The sequence below is a fragment of the Lepidochelys kempii genome, chromosome 4 (genome assembly GCF_965140265.1).
Source record: "Lepidochelys kempii isolate rLepKem1 chromosome 4, rLepKem1.hap2, whole genome shotgun sequence".
NCBI classification, from domain to species: Eukaryota; Metazoa; Chordata; order Testudines; family Cheloniidae; genus Lepidochelys; species Lepidochelys kempii.
Window position 1 is genome coordinate 78,278,063 of NC_133259.1, and position 19,383 is coordinate 78,297,445.

At 47.9% G+C, this 19,383-nt stretch overlaps 1 protein-coding gene across 2 annotated transcripts in view; it reads right to left on the reverse strand.

Moving 5' to 3' along the window:
• Positions 1-19,383, reverse strand: part of DCTD (dCMP deaminase) — a 178,747-nt gene that overhangs the window by 95,601 nt on the left and 63,763 nt on the right. The window contains exon 8 of one of the 2 annotated variants that reach the window (XM_073341732.1): positions 14,763-15,112. The exons of the other annotated variant lie outside the window; for it this stretch is intronic. Coding sequence (XP_073197833.1) covers positions 15,082-15,112 — 31 coding nt within the window. The 3' untranslated portion in view covers positions 14,763-15,081. Of the gene's footprint in view, positions 1-14,762; positions 15,113-19,383 lie in introns of those variants that run through there. 2 annotated transcript variants of the gene reach the window in all.

Sequence of the window (19,383 nt, forward strand, 5' to 3'; positions counted from 1 at the left end):
GCACACTGGGCTCACCACTCGTCATGTTCAGCCATGTGTGCCAGGAGGTGAGGGCAGCCCTCCTGCCCGCCTCCCATGTTGTCCTTGAGCAGGTCCTGCAGCAGGTTGCTCCCTGCCCACCTGCCCCTTACCCCTGGCCCTCCAGGCCTGACCATCAACCCATGCCCTGTGAGCTGCCGGTCCATCTCCAAACCACAGCCAGGAAACAACTGTACATGCTTGTGCTCCACACCCTTCATTTCCTCACCCTTGTGTCCCGCTCTGACACCAAGTGGTGGGACCGCCTGCCACCCAAGAAACCCTGGTGAACTGGTTCATATTCCACCATGGTCCCACAGCCCACCAGGAATATTAGTTGGTGGCTCCTTCATGGAACTGGGAACATGGGTGTGTACCTGGCACCGTTCATGACTTCCCCTGACACCTGCCCCTTCTGTGGCAAGATGGAGACCCTGTACACAATTACATCGAGTGCACCAGGTTGCAACCCCTCTTCCGGCTCCTCCAGAATCTCCTCCTCCAGTTCCTTCTGCATTTCTCCCCGCACCTCCTGATTTATGCAAATCCCATCTGTGCCACCCCGAAAGTCACAAGACCTCCTCATCAGCCTCCTCCTGGTGCTAGCCAAGGTGGCTAGCCACCATACTAGGAGGAGGAATTTGGAATAGAGGGTGGGGCAATTGGAGGGGGGGCCTGCTTCTGATTCTCCCTCATCATGTCTCCGGGCAGAGTTCCTCTGGGCCACTTCCACTGGCTCCCTAGACATCTTCGAGGAGCAGTGGGAACTGTCCAGGGTTCTCTGCTCAGTGTACCTCCCTGGATCCCTGATTTTATACCTGGGACCCTCACTCCCATCACCGTTTTTGCATTTGTTGTCCCCTGAACTTTTTTGTTGCCTGGGTCTGGTTGCACCTCCACTTAGCCTGGGGGAGGAGGGCTTTCTGTGTGGGCAGGTTTATGTCCACCCACTCCAGTGCTTCAGGAGGAGCAGATAAAATTAACAGGCAGGTCCTAGAAAGCCACCCATCTTCAGTCCCTATTCATAGAACTTGCCATGGGAACAGTTCATCTGGACAGCACTGCAAGCTTCAGACACTGCCCCCTCAGTGTTTTATCATGGACTTTGTGGGGGAGCAGGAGCAGGGCTTAGGGAGCAGCGCATGGACCCAAGCTTGTCCCTCTCCAGGAGGCATTCGTTATGAATGGTTTTGGGCAAAAAATTTCCTTTCCCCTTTAATGGGGACTGTCCAGGACCTTTCAATATTTTCTTTTAACTCTTGAAGTGTTAGTAGTTCAGCTGCCTATAAAGTGATTCTATAGCCATTGTTACACCAATGCCTGCGTCTATTTTGAAGTCTATTTAATTACTTCTGGGGGATTCTGCACCAAAAAATAAAAAATTCTGTGCACAATATTTTAAAATTCTGCAAGTTTTATTTGTCAATAAATAAATGCAGGAGCTCCATCATGGCAGTGGGGAGCACAGGCCACTGGCTGCACGAAGGTGGGAGATCACCCTGCAGTCCCCCACCCCCAGGACCTGGACTCAGTGGTGAAGCTGCACCCGATCCTGACACAACACAAGATCTGGACCTGCCCCAGAAACATCTTGGGGCCCAGCCCCGTTGCGCCAGGCACACCAGATATGGGACAGGCAGGCTCAACCCCAGGCAGGATGCAAGTGTGGAGGGGCTCAGTGTGGGGGGATCCAGGTGTGGGGTGAGAGGATTGTATGTGGGAAAATCTGGGTACAGGCAGCTCAATGGGGGGGGTCTAGGTGTGAGGGGAATTTCGATTCACAGAGGCTTGTTGGGGATGGGTTTCAGGTACTGGGGCAATGGGACTCAGTGGTGGCAGATGACAGAACAAGGAGCAACAGTCTCAAGTTGCAGTGGGGGAGGTCTAGGTTGGATATTAGGAAAAACTAATTCACTCAGAGGGTGGTGAACCACTGGAATGGGTTACCTAGGGACTTGGTGGAATCTCCATCCTTAGAGGTTTTTAATGCCTGGCTTGGCAAAGCCCTGGCTGGGATGATTTAGTTGGAGTTCGTCCTGCTTTGAGCAGGGGGTTGGACTAGATGGCCTCCTGAGGTCTCTTCCAACCCTCATCTTCTATGATTCTATGACACTGCAGGGGCTTCCAGATGAAAGTGGTTGGGGCTCAGAGGAGGAGTCCGGGTGTGGGGGTCTCAGCAGGGGGTCTGGGAGCCAGTGGAGTGGGGTTTGGTGGGGTGGAGGTCTGGGTGCAACTAGTTGGGGGTCAGTGGCATGGGGGTATGGATGTGGGGGCTCAGGGGAGTGCAGGGGGGTGGAGCTCATCAGGGCGGGGGTTTGAGTGCAGGGAGTTCAGTGGGAGGTGGTCTGGGTGCAGGGATGAGGATCCAGAGGCGGGGATCTGGAGGCAGGGGGGCTCCAGACGCAGGAGTTGAGGTCCAGTGGGCAGAGGTTCAGGTATGGAGGGCTATAGGGGTTCTAGGTGTACGGGGTGAGGCTTGGTGGGGGTGTCTGGGTATGGGAGGTCCAGATGTACAGGGATTGGGCAGATGGGAGAGCAGCTCCCTGTACAGTGACCCCTCCCCCGCAGCTGAGGAGCAATGGGGGCAGAAAGCAGGGGATGATGCTAAGCTTCCTGCAGCTGGGGAAGGTTGATGGGGGTGGGTCTGACACCTCAGCCACTCCTTGCAGGGGAAGAGGAAGTCTCATCCTCTCTTGCCTCTAACCCAGCCAGGACTAGCAGCTGATCCCAGCTCAAGATAGGAGCCACTGGCTGGGGTGTCCCCGCCTTGCCGTGATTTACCTCTCCATCGACTGCTCCAGGTCCCTGAAACGATGTACCGGTACAGCTAGGGAGTAATGTGTGACCGCTCTTGCAGCTTCCCTTTGCTTCTCTGTCAGAAAGGAAGCCAAGAAATCTGTGGGGGATATTAATTCTGCGCATGCATAGTGGTGCAGAATTCCCCCAGGAGTACTATTTTATACTTTCCTAAGGTGATCATGATGATCTATGTCATCACCTATGGCTTTAAGGTATGCAATCTCAGTAGTTTTGAGTCTTCTCCTTGAAAGACAGCTGCTACCATGCTTTTAGACCAGCAAATCACTGCATAATGTCCCCATTTTTGACATGTGGCGTCCTGTGCTGGGGACATTTGCTGTGAGGTGATTTGCCACACTATGGGTGGTCTTTCATGCTCTGGTATTCCTTTTCTTTACTCCATGTTAGCATAGCCCTCTCTTGTCCTTGGCCTGGGTGCGTATTGTTCCTGGCTTCCTGAGATATTTTCCTCTCCATGTCTACGGCTTCTCCAGTGAACTCCTCTTCAAAGTTATTTCAGAGAAGAATCTGTTGCTTCTTTATGTATTGACTTTTGAGGACTATGTTCTTGGCTATCTCCAGTGTAAGGTGGGGTCATTCTGGAGTCTTTCCAATAGACGGCTGGTCCTCAGCCCTGCAACCGAGCCCGTGTCTGACAATTTCTTCACTCATATCCCCCTAGTCATAGTGTTGGATTAGATTCTACAGGGCTCTTATGAAATCAGTGGCTTACTCACCCTTCTCTTGCTTGCATACATCAAATTGTGCCCTCTCTGAAATCACATTGTGGTGTGGCCTGAAATACTTGTCCAGTTCTTCTTTAACTGTATTGAACTGTTTCATCTATGCAGCTGTGAGGCCTTCTGGTAAGGACAATGGCCTTTGCATAGGCCTTCTTTTACAGACCAGGGTATTCACTGTTTCCTCCTGATTGCTGATGGAAACTCTGGAATGTTCTTACCCAGAGTGGCCATCCCTCTGGTTGCTGGAAATCAAATTCTGCTGGCAGTGGACTGTGGAAAAAGGCGGCGTCTGACCCATCCTTTTACCACTGTTTTACCAGGCTGTAGATTCCCACCATCACCACCCCCTCATCTTAGGTACCATCAGGTGGAGTAAGGAGGTGCAGCCATTTCAGGAAGCACACTGGTGTAGCTGTAGGCCTAGCCTTAGCACCAGAATCCCTTTCTTTCCCATCCTCACTCCCTGCTTCAGCTGGACCCACCAGAGCAGTGCTCTGTGGGCTCTCTGTGTCTGCACTGCTGTTAGGTCTCTTTGGGTGTTCTGGCTGGGCTGAAGAGCTTGCTTGTTGGTTTTCCTTTCCCCCTTTTTGCCAGGGTATTCTGGGATCTTCTGGATGTTTAGTCAATCCCACTATCACTTCATGTAGAGATTAGAGACCTATCACATCGTGGTTGGGGTGAATGGAAGACTATTTCCTGTTTACAAAGACTCTTACCTCTTTGCTCAATACCCCCTACTGGCAAAAACACTACTTTCCCAAAGGTCTATGCACAGCTCTATTCGGCCACCCAGCAATCACAGCCTTAGGCATACAGTAGAACCTCAAAGTTACCAACACCCGGGAATGGAGGTTGTTCAGAACTCTGAAATGTTCATAACTGAACAAAACACTATGGTTGTTCTTTCAAAAGTTTACAGCTCAACATTGACTTAATACAGTTTTGAAACTTTACTATGCAGAAGAAAAATGCTGCTTTCCTTTTTTTTTTTAGTAGTTTATGTTTAACACAATATTGTACTGTATTTGCTTTTTTCTCTCTCTCTCTCTGCTGCTGCCTGACTGCGTACTTCCAGTTCCACATGAGGGGTGTGATTCGTCAGTCAGTTCGTAACTCTGATGTTCATAACTCTGAGGTTCTACTGTAACTACTTTGCAAAGGAAAGTAAATGTCATTATTTTCCATAAGGAAACTGAGGCACAAAGAGTTGTGATGGCTTGCACAAATTCACACAGCAAGTCAGAGGCAAAGCCAAGAATTGAAGCTAGCTCTCTCGATTCTCAGTGCTCCAGTCGCTGGACGAGGCTGCTGTAATGGATGACCTCCCTCAGCAGGGGTCAAGAAAGCAAGTGCCCTGACTGTATGGCCCTGATTCTGATCTCACACTGGAATAAATCTGAGGTGGCTCCATTCGTATTGATGGAGTTACACCAGCATAAGTGAGATCTGAATCAGGCCCCATAATATTTCTTTATATAGAGCTCAAGGAACTGACTTATTTTACAGCTGCCTTTAGTTTAGAACGTTCAAACTAGGGCCAGTTCCCTGGCTTTCAGTTTAGAAGCCTTCTGTTCTCAGGCATGTCTCATTTCCAGCCATTCAGTAAAAGCCTTTTAAAGTTTTGCACTTGTGTTGAGCTCCTCCAGAGGAAAAGAAGATCTTCAATGGGGAAAACAGCATCAACTTCTGATTAAAATGCGACTTAGCCTACTGCTTGAGCACTACTGGGTGCATCTTGCATAGTACATTCTGATTAGCAATGTGCTGAAAGTTCAAAAGGAAATATTTTTCTTTTCCTGTTGGTTGATATAAAGATGGATGAAACTTTAGAATTTTAAATGGCTTTTGATTTAAACACAATTGCAACTGAAATAAGTGCAGGAAATCCAGACAGACACCCTTACTCTGCCTTTTCTGACTTATTTATGGAGCTTCAACAGGGTACTCGGCCCTGTACAACAGAGCTGGAGAGGCCCGTCCCCTGCTGAGAGTCTGCATAGAAGTCTCTTTACAACTAGTGAGCTAGGGCCAGATCCTGCTGTGTGGCAGGGCAGTTTTGCACTGCCCTGCTGTCAGCATTACCCACCCTTGAAAAATTCCCCCCCTCTTCTGCCATAGGCACTCCTATTCCACGCCCTCTCCTGCCCAGTGACATAAGGTGAGTAGTCAGTAGAAGGGCGCGTGTGTCCAGGTTCCCTTAGTGCCCTGGTGATCTTCGCCTGCTGGAATGGTTAGGGTCTGTTAGAAGCCGGTACAAATTATAGCAAACTTCGAGACCGAGAGCAGATTGGGGGAGCACAAAGTGGATTCTATCTCTCTTGGGATTTAATCACCATAGCATCAAGAGTACAAAATCACTTTTTTAAGCCATCTCCTACTGAGTTACCCCAGGCGCTGCTACACTGCAGCAAAGCTTTGGGCTCTAATCGTTATTACAGGCTTCCTTGCGGTGATCTATACCTGATGACTAAACATATGGCACGCAACTCCCTTAGATACCACCGCTGGTCTGGACAGAGCTCCCTAACCGCTGGGGACATCAGTTGTCTCTCTCTTTCATACGAATAGGAAATGATGCTGCAATATCTGCTAGATAAGACCAATAGTCTCCAAATCTGGGTCCTGATGATAGTCTCACTGCTAAGAGATCAGCAGCCATGAGGGGAAGCAGAGATGTTTGTTTGAGAAGCACAAACTTTCCTTCCATGCAAATTGGGGGTGGGAGGAGAGGAAAGTTCTCAATTTTAAAACTTAAGTGAGACACTTTTCCCAGCAGGCTTTGGTTTTTACAGGTTGTAAGAGGGTAGTGATCCAAGTCACTGGGATACTCCAGCCAGGGTTTAAAAGGAACAATTAAGATATTCATGGAATAAGCAAATTTGAAGGCACTCTGCATACAGCAAATTGTATACGCAACTGTTCCAGGGCTGTCCCTAGGAGAGTGCGGGGGCTGGGACAAATCAGCCTGTATGGGCCCCCATTAACATTTTTTATCCAGGTGAAATCTGGTGTGGGGAGGGGACACCAGTGCTGGGAGGCAAGGGATGATGGGGAGTCACAGGGTGGCACTTGTACTAGGGGCAAGGGGGCTCCCTGTGCTGGGGGGGGTTCCCAGAAAAGGGAGGGGTTCGTGACGGAAGGGCAATGAATGGGGTCAGCCTGGCACTGGCATGCTCCGGGGACACTAGGACACTGGCGGGCGAGCAAGAAAAAGAAATACAACGCGTGGTTCCCACCAATGAGTGCAGGCCTGACCCCTACTGCCGCCACCAGGCACCCCGCTAACTCCCCGGGCCAGCCTGGCCCCCTGAATCCCTAACCCCACCCTCCCGGGCTGGCCAAGCATCCCCCAGGCACCCCTAACCCCACCCCCCCCCCGGGCTGCACCCCCCACATGACACACACACTGAAGCGTGGGGCCCTCAACGGTTGGCCCGATTTGCCATACCCAAGGGACAGCTCTGCCAGGGCCTGACACCTAATGGGGTTGGGGGGAACAAAAAGTCAAACAAAATTATCCTGGGAATCTCTGCTCTACTTTTAAACTAAAACGTTGCCTGTTGCCAGTGGTCGTTAGTGTAGTTTTCACTGTAGCTATTCATTTCTCCATTATCATCTTGCTTTGTTTTTCTCTTTATTTATGGAGTAAATCAGACTAATAAAAACTCAACCCATGATTGCCATGGGAACACTCCAGTGATGACAGATGAGCCATGTGACTGAGGGGAAAGAAACCCAGGCTTCAACTTTATTAAATAATAGAAAAAGCAATCAATACAACTTAACACAAACAGTCCTGCCAGGCTCTGTGCTCTCCAGACAGTTTGCTCAACAGATATCCAAGGAACCTTTTACAATCCTTACCAGAGAGGCTGTCGTAGCAAGTGGCTGCCAGGGCTCATGCACCAAGGCAGATCCTTTCTTCTCCCTCTGCCGGCTCCTGCCAGGTAAACCATCCCCTCCACTCTCAATATTTGAGCCACTCTTCTAGCCTACAGTGGCTCCAACTACTCATCCCCCTTCTCTGAACCCTGACTGTAGATTCTGAAGATCCGGTTGGTCTCTACACCCAGAACATTCATTGGTTTAACAAACTGGTTTCCAATTCTATTTAATTAAACCATCACAAACCCCTTTTGTGAACACACCTAGATCATTGTACAACTGGCTTGTATATTCATTTAGATTAATTTGGTCATTATTTGCCTTTTCAAATGCAAACATACACAAAGGAAGAAAAGACTGAGAAATATACAAGGACCTATAGACCTCATCCATCGACTGTTCCGTCAGTCATAAATAATTGCACCTTTTAAAAATTATCTGAATTTAAAATGTGTTTTTTTAAAAACAGCTCTTGATTGCTGTTGTTCCTGATCTCTCTGTATCTTTCAATGCTTGGCACTAAAAACAGTTCTCACCAGTCTCCGTTACACTTTCAAACTCTTCTTGCATTGCAAGTGATGGTGCTAATTTGCTGGATACCCAAAATGTGATGCCTCAAAGTAATTTTAAATCAACAGAAGAAGGCAACTCTGAATTGGAAATGTTTTGTGTTTGCTTATGTTATACCACTTTTAGTGCCATACATAGAAGTAAATAGAAAAGGATTAAATTAATGCAGGATTTTAGAGTGTTACAATTTGTGCTTTCAATAGCAGCTTGTGTTTATAATGTCTTTTGGCTCTCATTGCCTCTTCAAGGAAGATTTTAATCAAAGACTTAAGAAAAATATAGTTATTGCGCACAAGATCTTGTTTATTCTTCTTTATTGTGATGAGCAAACATGCCTGTGCAGATAAATTGAGCTCTGCATGATTTACCTTTATCATACTATTAAATTACTTTGACATCTTTATACTCATCTCATCTGCTAGAATAGCTTTAATTATTTTTAAGTAACAAGTTAATTGTACCCTCTAAAACATATTTATCACTGGAGACACATTAGTCATAAGCACCATTTGCGAACAAAAACAATATTCCAAATATATTCTAAAAGCAGGTTTCCTACCTGTTTGTTACTGCTGGCTTGCCAGCCACAGAAGTTCGAGTGCTTTTTTTAAAATGAAAAATGTCAGATCATGTGACTGTTCAGTGCTTTGATACTTGCAAAGATGTTGTTTTCTTTGCATTACTCTGAGGTTTGTGTGTGATACCACTTGGGTTGCTAATGGCCTCCTTTAAAAAAAAACAACATGTTTGTATTCGGCCTTGAGACTGATGATGTGAAATACTGCCCCAGCAATGACACGGCCCTTACGGGTGAGATACTGAACCACCCTCTGCTGTAGGATATATTTTGAATCTTGTTTTTCTTCATAAATATCACTCGTGCCGACTCATCAGGGAGACATTCCCCTCATATTGTAGTATTTCATTATTAGGTGCATTATGGGGTTGCTTTCCATGCTCAAGTGTATACCACTGATCACTGTCAAAGAGAAGATACTACCTATGACCATTGGCGGTTTCCAAAGTGTCATCAGTTTCCATCAGAGAAAAGCCCAAACCAGAACAGGTTGTTAGAACGCTGCCAAATTGGGGGAAGTTCTGAACTGGATCCTAACTTTGCAATTGCTTCCACTCTTGGTCATGGAGTGAGTGAAAACCAGGATCAGAAAATCCTTGAACCCTAGAAAAGTTCAGCTCTGAGTCCAATCCATACAGCACAGGTCCGTCTCCAAAAGAGGGAAACTGAGACACACTAGTGTATGCTGTGGAGGCAAACAGCAGATGTTTATCGTTCTCTTGCTCCCTTAGCAATTGTTTTAATGGTTTGGCGCTCCTGGGAGACCATTTGACTTTTGCTCATGTCTATGCTGTTCTCTTGTACTGCTGACTATACAGAAGCCTGAAGCTGTCAGCAACCTGCTTTTGGTATTATTTCAAGGAAAGGAAAGGAAAACCACACTGATCTGTCGAGAGAGAGGGCTGGGAATTTATTTCTTAAAATATAAAGCATGCATGGAATCAATATTAGAAACTATTCTGTGCACTCCCATGGAAAGTGCAAATCAGTCTGAAGTGCAGGCTCCCCTTCTTCCCTAGTGCAGCAACTATCCATTAAAGCAAATGGTACTTACTCTGCCGGGGGGAGCATTGTTGGGAAGGGTTTCTGAAGCAGTGCAGTAGTGATTATTGTGAAGTATTGCCCTTTAATAATTCAAGGAAAGCACTGAATGTTAGGGTCTCTGCTCTACAGCTAGACAATTACTTCCCAGCAATTTGGGCTGTGGAAAGTATCATTCACTTCAGTGGAAAAGTCTTTGTGTAGAGTGGTATTATTCTTTTTAAACAGGCTGCACACTCCTCCACAATAGGTGGCCCTGGCAGACCAGAAAGAGAGGATTCTGTGCTTCTGAAAGTCACCTAACCGGCCACGTCACAGTGAAGACTTTTGTTGTCTGCAGCATCATAAGATCTGTGCAGTCACTTGGGCATGCCCGCTGGGCATTTGACAGCTTTATATTATTCTCCCTCTGCTGTTGTTAAACTAAGGGGAACAGCAAAAAATTGCTCTGTGTAGAAGGAAGGAAGGGAGAGACATTGTCACTGAGTTTGAGTTGTTTGGCATTTTTAATGTGTGCTGGTGAGTACGACAAAGGAACACGCTGAATGGAGGGTAGTGTTGGTGGGAGAGGGGGGTAAAGTTAAGGACAAAGGGAAAGAACAGCAAGCCTAATTCATTCTGGATTTCACTGGGAGTTAGGTGCCTAGTAGGATTGTCAAAACCACCTCCCTGTACATTTAGGCACCTAAATTTCTTTCCAAATGTGCCCATGTCATCAAGGCCCAGCCTGATTAAGTGGTGATAAGCAAGGTATATTTTCTTGGAGAGAGATAGTAGGTTAGACAGTCAGCCCCAAAGAAGTTGGCTTCAGCCCAGAGGGCATGTGTCATAAATATAAAGGGAAGGGTAAACCCCTTTAAAATCCCTCCTGACCAGAGGAAAAATCCTCTTACCTGTAAAGGTTTAAGAAGCTAAAGGTAACCTCGGTGGCACCTGACCAAAATGACCAATGAGGAGACAAGATACTTTCAAAAGCTGGGAGGGAGAAAGAAAAACAAAGGGTCTGTGTCTGTCTATATGATGCTTTGGCCGGGGACAGAACAGGAATGGAGTCTTAGAACTTAGTAAGTAATCTAGCTAGGTATGTGTTAGATTATGATTTCTTTAAATGGCTGAGAAAATAGCTGTGCTGAATAGAATGAATATTCCTGTCTGTGTGTCTTTTTTGTAACTTAAGGTTTTGCCTAGATGGATTCTCTATGTTTTGAATCTAATTACCCAGTAAGGTATCTACCATCCTGATTTTAGAGGTGATTCCCTTACTTCTATTAAAAGTCTTCTTCTTGTAAGAAAACTGAATGCTTTTTCATTGTTCTAAGATCCAAGGGTTTGGGTCTGTGGTCACCTATGCAAATTGGTGAAGATTTTTACCAAACCTTCCCCAGGAAGTGGGGTGCAAGGGTTGGGAGGATTTTGGAGGGAAAGATGTGTCCAAACTACGTTTCCCAGTAAACCTAACCTATGATAATCTGAAGCAGTACCATGTCCCTCCTTCAGCTCCTAGCTCCGCATGCTGCCTCCACCCACAGGCACCATCCCTGCAGTGCCCATTGGCCGCATTTTCCAGCCAATGGGAGCTGCAAAGCTGGCAGCACTCAGAGCTAGGCGCTTAGGGAGGGACATGTTGCTGCTTCTGAGAAGCTGGGTAGGGAGACTGCCAGCCCTGCCAAACCCCCCACCCCAGCAGGGGTCCCGGGCTGTGTTAGGATATAGATATTCAGGCCTGTCTGTAAAGGCCTATACTCTAAGAATTTAGGTGTATTCTTATCACTTGGCTAATTATAGAGGTATAAAAGAAAGAATCAAAATCACTATCTGCTGGTGTAAGGGCCTTCTCTTACTGTGACAGTCTGAGGCCCTGTGCTTAGGCTCAGGCCTTTGGCTAAGCAGCAGAGGCAGCCATAAGCTGGGAAGCGAATGGTCACATCCTCACATTCCAAACTAGTCACATTGAAATAAGGTGCTATTGGGCTGTTAGGCACTATCAGGACAGGATTGTATTCCTATCACCTCCAGAGAAAGGGAAGTGCCTAGAAAATGTAAAAGGAAACTTAGTTTGATAGCATCCTGTCTGGCAAGAACTCACTTATCAATAGCTGGGATGTGAAATCCTCATTTCTGTATTATTTTGTCATTATAGTTCCCACTTTGCTATTGTTTGTCTGTATAATCTCTCTGGTTCTGTGATTGTTCCTGTCTGCTGTATAATTAATTTTGCTGGGTGTAAACTAATTAAGGTGGTGGGATATAATTGGTTACATAATCATGTTACAATATGTTAGGATTGGTTAGTTAAATTTCAGGAAAATGATTGGTTAAGGTATAGCTAAGCAGAACTCAAGTTTTACTATATAATCTGTAGTCAATGAGGAAGTGGGTGTGGGGGGGGGAGGGAGATGGGAACAGGGAATGGGGTAAGAAAATTGGAATCATGTTTTGCTAAAGGGAGAAATGGGAACAGGGAATGGGAGTAAGGAAGTTGGAATCATGTTTGGCTAAGGGTAGGAATGGGAACAGGGACACAGGTGTAAGGCTCTGTGGTGTCAGAGCTGGGAAGGAGGATACTAAGGAAGGAAACTGGAATCATGCTTGCTGGAAGTTCACCCCAATAAACATCGAAATGTTTGCACCTTTGGACTTCGGGTATTGTTGCTCTCTGTTCGTGCGAGAAGGACCAGGGAAGTAAGTGGGTGAAGGAATAAGCCCCCTAACAGGCTGCTCCCACCCGAGCACTCACAGTGCCCCCCAGACTTTCCCCACCCAAGCACCTGAGGCACACCCCTCCCCCCCAGACCACCCCTCCCTGCTGAGCGCCCGTGGCACTCCCAAGATTTAGCCAAGGGTATATAGTACAAGTCACAGACTGGTTATGGGCCGTGAATTTTTGTTTACCGCCCATGACCTGTCCATGACTTTTACTAAAAATACCCGTGACTAAAACATCGCCTTTGTGATGATCCCTATTCTTCCTTCCTCAAAAAAATGCCAAGAGGAGCAGGGGCTGGGCCCAGACAGGCAAGCAGCCCTAAAGAGCCCTTGGCTCAGGGAAGGAGCACTGTGGGATGGTCAGTAAGAGAAAGCAAGTCAGCAAGGAGGAGCATAGAAAGGATGGGATGTGAAGGTAGGAAGACTCAGGGAACAGGTTGGGGAAAGAGAAGGCTTAGGTTTCAGAGACCAAGGAAAAAGGGTGCATGGCAGCCCTGTACTCTATGGTACATGGAGAGAAGAGAAAGAAAAAGAAAAGGGGCACTAGTAGGGTGAGCAGATGTCCCGATTTTATAGGGACAGTCCTGATTTTGGGGTCTTTTTCTTATATAGGCTCCTATTACCCCCAACCCCCTGTCCTGATTTTTCTCATTTGCTGTCTGGTCACCCTAGGTACGAGGAAGTCTGAGTGAAGACGAAAGGAAAGAATTAGAGTGGGAGAGAGAAAAAAGGAAAAAAGAGCTGTGTGTGTGTTCACAAGTGGGTGGGTGTTAATGACAGTGTCTGTCAGGAGTAGGGGGAGGAGAAGAGTCACACGATACAAATCAGCCTTTATTTTATTTCTCATTCCTACATGCTAGCATATGCTTTAGGAGTGGCTGTCATGGATGTGATTTGTACCTTTAAAAATACTGTCACTATTGTTGACTCTCTGCCCCACACACACTTTTGACTTGCAAAAACTATGGATCAAGCCCTGGACCCATTGAAGTCAGTATTTTCACTCAGGCTTCATGTCATTTTTCTGCCATTGGCTTCAACACAGCCAGGATTTCACCCATTGTATTGCCTTAGACCAGCAGTTCTCAAACTGTGGGTCAGGATCCCAAAGTGAGTTGGGACCCTATTTTAATGGGGTTGCCAGGGCTGGCATTAGACTTGCTGGGGCTCGGGGCTGAAGCCCGAGCTCCACTCCCCAGTGCCAAAGCTGAAACCCAAGCCCCACCACCATGAGCCAGAGCCGAAGCCAAAGCCAAAGCCTGAGCCCCACCATCTGCGGCCCTGGGCAATGGAGTTCAGACTTCAGCGCTGGGTGGTGTGGCTCAGGTTACAGGCCTCCCGCCCAGGGCTGAACCTTTGGGCTTTGTCTCCCCCCTCCCTGGGGTGGCAGGGTTCAGACTTCAGTCCCCACTCCTGGGATCACGTAATATCTTTTGTTGGGGCTCGCGGTGCAATGAAGTTTAGGAACCGCTGCCTTAGGATATGGCTATACTTGCAAGTTAGAGTGCATTAAAGCAGCCCAGTGCTCTCTAACCCAGCGTCCACACTGGCAAGGCACATAGAGCCCTCCGACTCCACGGCTACAGCGCTCCTGGTACTCCACCTCGGCGAGTGGAAGAATGTTTGATGTGCCCCCGCTGGAGCGCCATGGTACCAGTGTGGACACCCTGGTCTGTTATTGCGCTCTGATTGGCCTCCAGAAGTGTCCCACAATGCCTGTTCTAGCCACTCTGGTCATCACTTTGAACCCTACTACGCTGCCCTCAGGTGACCAACTGCCAGACCCGCCCTCTAAATTCTCTGGGAATTTTGAAAATCCCCTTCCTGTTTGCTCAGCCAGGCATGGAGTGCTCTCAGCAAATCTTTCCAGGTGACCATGCCTCCATGCGAGCCCCAGTATGGAGCAATGGCGAGGTGCTGGACCTCATCAGTGTTTGTGGGGAGGAAGCTGTCCAGTCCCAGCTGTGCTCTAGCTGTACGAATTACAATACCTTTAGGCAGATATCGAGGGACATGATGGAAAGGGGCCATGACCGGGACGCTGTGCACTGCAGGGTTAAAGTGAAGGAGCTGCGGAATGCCTGCTGCAAAGCCCGCAAGGCAAACAGCCACTCCAGTGCTGCCCCTGTGACCTGCCATTTCTACAAAGAGCTGGACACAATACTTGGGGGCGACCCCACCTCCACTCTGCGTACCACCATGGACACTTCAGAGCCCAGTCCAACAAGGCAGGAGGAGGAGGAGGAGGAGGAAAGCGGGAGCGAGGGTGCTGAAGCGGAGGAAGACACCCCGGAATCCCTAGATGCATGCAGTCAGGAGCTGTTCTCAAGCCAGGAGGAAGGTAGCCAGTAGCAGCAGCTGGTGCTTGGGGAAGGACAAACACGAGATGAGGTTCCCAGTAAACAGCTTTTATTTTGGGAAGGAAGTTTATTTGGGTAAAATAAATAGGCAGGCTCTTGTGGGAAGGACGGTTAGAGCTGCATGCGTGCCTCGATGCGGAATAGGTGTTGATGTGCTCTCTCACATCACAGTAATTGGCCTCAGTGATCTCTTCAAAGGTCTCATCCAGAACTTGGTTTCGTGGGAGAGCCACTGTGGTTCTTGTCCCAGTCAGGCTACCATCTCTGGGCCACTGTGCCGTGAGGGGCGGAGGGACCATTGCTGCACACAGGCAAGTTGCATATGGGCCAGGGCAGAAGCCGCATTGCAGTGGAAGACCCTCCCTTGCTTCCCAGGTCACCCTCAGCAGCGAGATATCTTCCAGGATGAACTCCTGTGGAAAATGTGGGGACAGTGTTCAGAATAGGGGCCCCCTGCAGCTGTTGGCTCTCCCCAAGGCACAGAAATCCAGAGGACAGTACAGCCGTGAAACAATCAGTCCCCCTTGCCACTGTGCTTACTCACCATTTTGGGGATCCCAGGGGTTATGTGCGCTAGCTTTGAGGGACAGGCAAATTATGTGATTGTGTAGACTGTGCTTGCCCTCAAGTTTGGGGGAATCATTGCTCTGTCTGGTGTGAACAATGCTGCCTCTGTTAAGTGTTGCATTTTGCCTTTACAGATGCAACCTTGAGACCTCAGCCGTCCGTGTTATCACAGGCCGAGAGGCTCACAAGAATCAGGAAGAAGCAAAGAGGACATGCTGCATGAAGTCATGCAGCACTCCCTTAATGAAAATCAAAAAGTGCAGGAGTGGCAGGACAGTGAAAGGAGGGTCCGCCAGCAGAATGCGGATCGCTGGCACCAGAGCACAGAGCGGCTGATAAGCCCCATGGAGCTCCAAGCGGACTCGATCCAGGCGCTTGTAGCCATGCAGGTGGAGCACTACCGCCCCCGCCCCCCACATCCCTTGTGCCCCCATGTCATCTCCAACCCACTTTCCCCAACATCCGGGTTCTTATCGCCACCAGCTGCCTCCAACACCGGTAGCTTCACCACCCAGCCCTGAAAACTACGACCCTTACTCACTGCACTCAACCCCATCACCATGCAGAACAGTCATCCTGAAGTACAGCACTCCAAACAGGAGGGCTGAGTATGGTAACAGGACATACCCAAACCTGTGATTGTACCATTCCCCACCCCACCCCCTTGCCCTTTGTGTTTCCCAAGCAGTTGTGTTTCTTTTCAATAAATGCATTTCATTTTCATTACATGGATTTTTTTTGCTTTGAAAATATTCTTTATTATTGCATAACATAAAAGATACCTTAGCCCAGGAAAGCAACAGGCACTGCAAGTCAGTGTATCATAAGTAGCAAACACCGATTCGTACTAGCATTGGAATCACTGCACTTCACTCCCGTGCAGGGCACCAGATATTACTGGTGGCTTTCAGCCTCAAATTGGTCCCTCAAGGCATCCCTAATCCCCTTGCAGCCCTGCACTAGGCCCGTCTAATAGCCCTGCTCTCTGACTGTTCAAATTCAGCCTCCAGGTGTTGAACCTCTGAGTTCCATGCCTGAGTGAATCTGTCACCCTTCCCTTCACAAATGTTATGGAGGGTACAGCACACGGATATAACTGGGGGGATGCTGTTATTGGCCAGGTCCAGCTTCCCTTACAGAGAGCACCAGCAGCCCTTTAAATGGCCAAAAGCACACTCCACAGTCATTCTGCACCGGCTCAACCTGTTGCTGAACCGCTCCTTGCTGCTGTGAAGGCTCCCCGTGTAGGGTTTCCTGAGCCACGGCATTAAAGGGTAAGCGGAGTCTCCAAGGATCACAATGTACATTTCGACTTCCCCTATGGTGATCTTCTGGTCTGGGAAAAAAAGTCCCGGCTTGCAGCTTTGTGAACAGGCCAGTGTTCCAAAAGATACATGAGTCATACACCTTTCCGGGCCAGCCTACATTAATGCCAATGAAATGCCCACAGTGATCCACAAGCGCCTGGAGAACCATAGAAAAATAGCCCTTCCGATTAATGTATAGAATCATGGAATATCAGGACTGGAAGGGACCTCAGGAGATCATCTAGTCCAACCCCCTGCTCAAAGCAGGACCAATCCCCAACTAAATCATCCCAGCCAGGGTTTTGTCAAGCCTGATCTTAAAAACTTCAAAGGAAGGAGATTCCACCCCTCCCTAAGTAATGCATTCCAGTGCTTCACCACCCTCCTAGTGAAAAAGTTTTTCCTAATATCCAACCTAAACCTCCCCCACTGCAACTTGAGACCATTACTCCTTGTTCTGTCATCTGCTACCACTGAGAACAGTCTAGATCCATCCTCTCTGGAACCCCCTTTCAGGTAGTTGAAAGCAGCTATCAAATCCCCCCTCGTTGTTCTCTTCCCTCAGCCTCTCCTCATAAGTCATGTGTTCCAGTCCACTAATCATTTTTGTTGCCCTCCGCTGGACGCTTTCCAATTTTTCTACATCCTTCTTGTAGTGTGGGGCCTAAAACTGGACACAGTACTCCAGATGCGGCCTCACCAATGTTGAATAGAGGGGAATGTACTCGGAGGCTAGGTCAGCTGGTGCCAGAATTGGAATATGCGTGCCATCTATTGCCCCTCCACAGTTAGGGAAACCCATTTGTGCAAAGTCAGCCACAATGTCATGCACATTACCCAGAATCACGATTCTTCTGAGCAGGATGCGATTAATGGCCCTGCAAACTTGCATCAACACAATTCCAACGGTTGACTTCCCCACTCCAAACTGGTTAGCAATCAATCGGTAGCTGTCTGGAGTTGCCAGCTTCCAGATTGCAATAGCCACCCGCTTCTCCACCATCAGGGCAGCTCTCATTCTCATGTCCTTGCGCCGCATGGTGTGGTGAGCTCCTCACACAGTCCCATGGAAAGTGGCTTTTCTCATCCGAAAGTTCTGCAACCACTGCTTGTCATCCCAGACTTACATGACAATGTGATCCCACCACTCAGTGCTTGTTTCCCGCGCCCAAAAGCGCCGTTCCACAGTGGTGAGCATGTCTGTGAATGCCTCAAGCAATCTCGTGTCATATGCGTTACCCGCATCAATATCATCGTCGGAGTCCTCACTGTCACTTTGGATCTTAAGGAGTAACTGGACTGCCAAACATGATGTGCTGGTGAGACTCGTCAGCATATTCCTCAGCAGTTCGGACTCCATTCCCACAGACCAAAAGGGAAGACAGAGCATGCAGTACAAAAAACGTTGAAAGATGGCACCAATTGTGGATGGAAACAGAGGGATTGCTGGGATGCAAACCGATGCATCACGGGGCATTGGGACAGGACCCAGAATGCCCCGCCCTCCTACCCCCATTCTGGTACTGTTGCTTGTGGGAAGGGAAGAGGTGCTTTGTGGGATAGCTGCCCACAGTGCACCGCTCCCAATGCCGCTGCAAGTGCTGCAAATGTGGACACGCAAGTGCGCTTGCAGCTGTGTCAGTGTGAACAGACTGCAGCGCTTTCCCTACTGTGCTCTACGAAGGCTGGTTTAACGCAAAGCGCTCTACATCTGCAAGTGTAGTCATGCCCTGAGACACAAACACACTTATGGCCCCTTGGAAAAAAAAACATTAAGAATATGCAGAAGCAAAGCCCTTCATGTGCAATACCGTAGTTTTTCCAAAGAAAAGAGAAAGCAGAACAAGTGCAACTTCCCAAAGCTTCCATAGCCAAATGAGGGGAAATTGCCTTTTCTACCAATTGAAGGTTATATTTTTTCTCCAGTTGCAGCCTAAGCATTTCCCAAGCACAGCTGCCCAATTTTATATGCACTGCCCAAGGATTACTTGAGGACTTCAGGCAATTCCATTTTAAACCACCGAAAGGTCAGTCACTTGGCTTAAATTGGGACTTAAAGGCAAGAGACATTGTTTAATCTGCTAAACTCACACAGGCAAGTGCCTTCTATGGTTTTATATGTACATAGTTTCATGCAACCCTAGATAGATAAGATTAGATAGGACACTATCAGAGCCAGACTTGCTAATGCGTCGCTAACAAATGAAGAGAGAAGTTGGCTGTCTATTAAAGTAAAACAAAATTACTAAACAGGAAATGGATGAATGGCTGGAATAAACCAATATCTAATAAGGCTTTAAATCTAATCAGTTTTTTATTTATATCCCAGAGTAGAATAAACTAATCTCCGTCTCCTGAACATTTCCTAGAACTTGGTCCCTCTCCATGGTGCTAGCACACACACTGGGTCAAACTCAGCCCAGGTGTGAGCGGGAACAACCTTCACGGGCTTCAGTGAAGTTACAAAATATCCATGCCTGGGAGGAATTGGCATTCTGACTCTGCTGTGCCATTGCTGTCAGAAAGTGTTCTGTGACAGGTAGGAAATTTGCATTTCCATTAGCGAGGCCTTTGTCAAATGAGATTCCTAAAGGCCACAGAAGAATGTGGGAGAGAAATGCATTCTATTACAAAAAAAGGGAATTTATTGTACAGTTCAGTGAAACATAAGAGTGGAGATAAAAACAGCAGGAAAAAATTTACGCTCCGGAGAGTCATGATGGGATGATTATTTATGCAAGCTCTTGTCACAGGCCAGCCTAGAAAAGAAAAGCCTTGACATAATTTTGCTGGCTGGTAATTCATCAAGG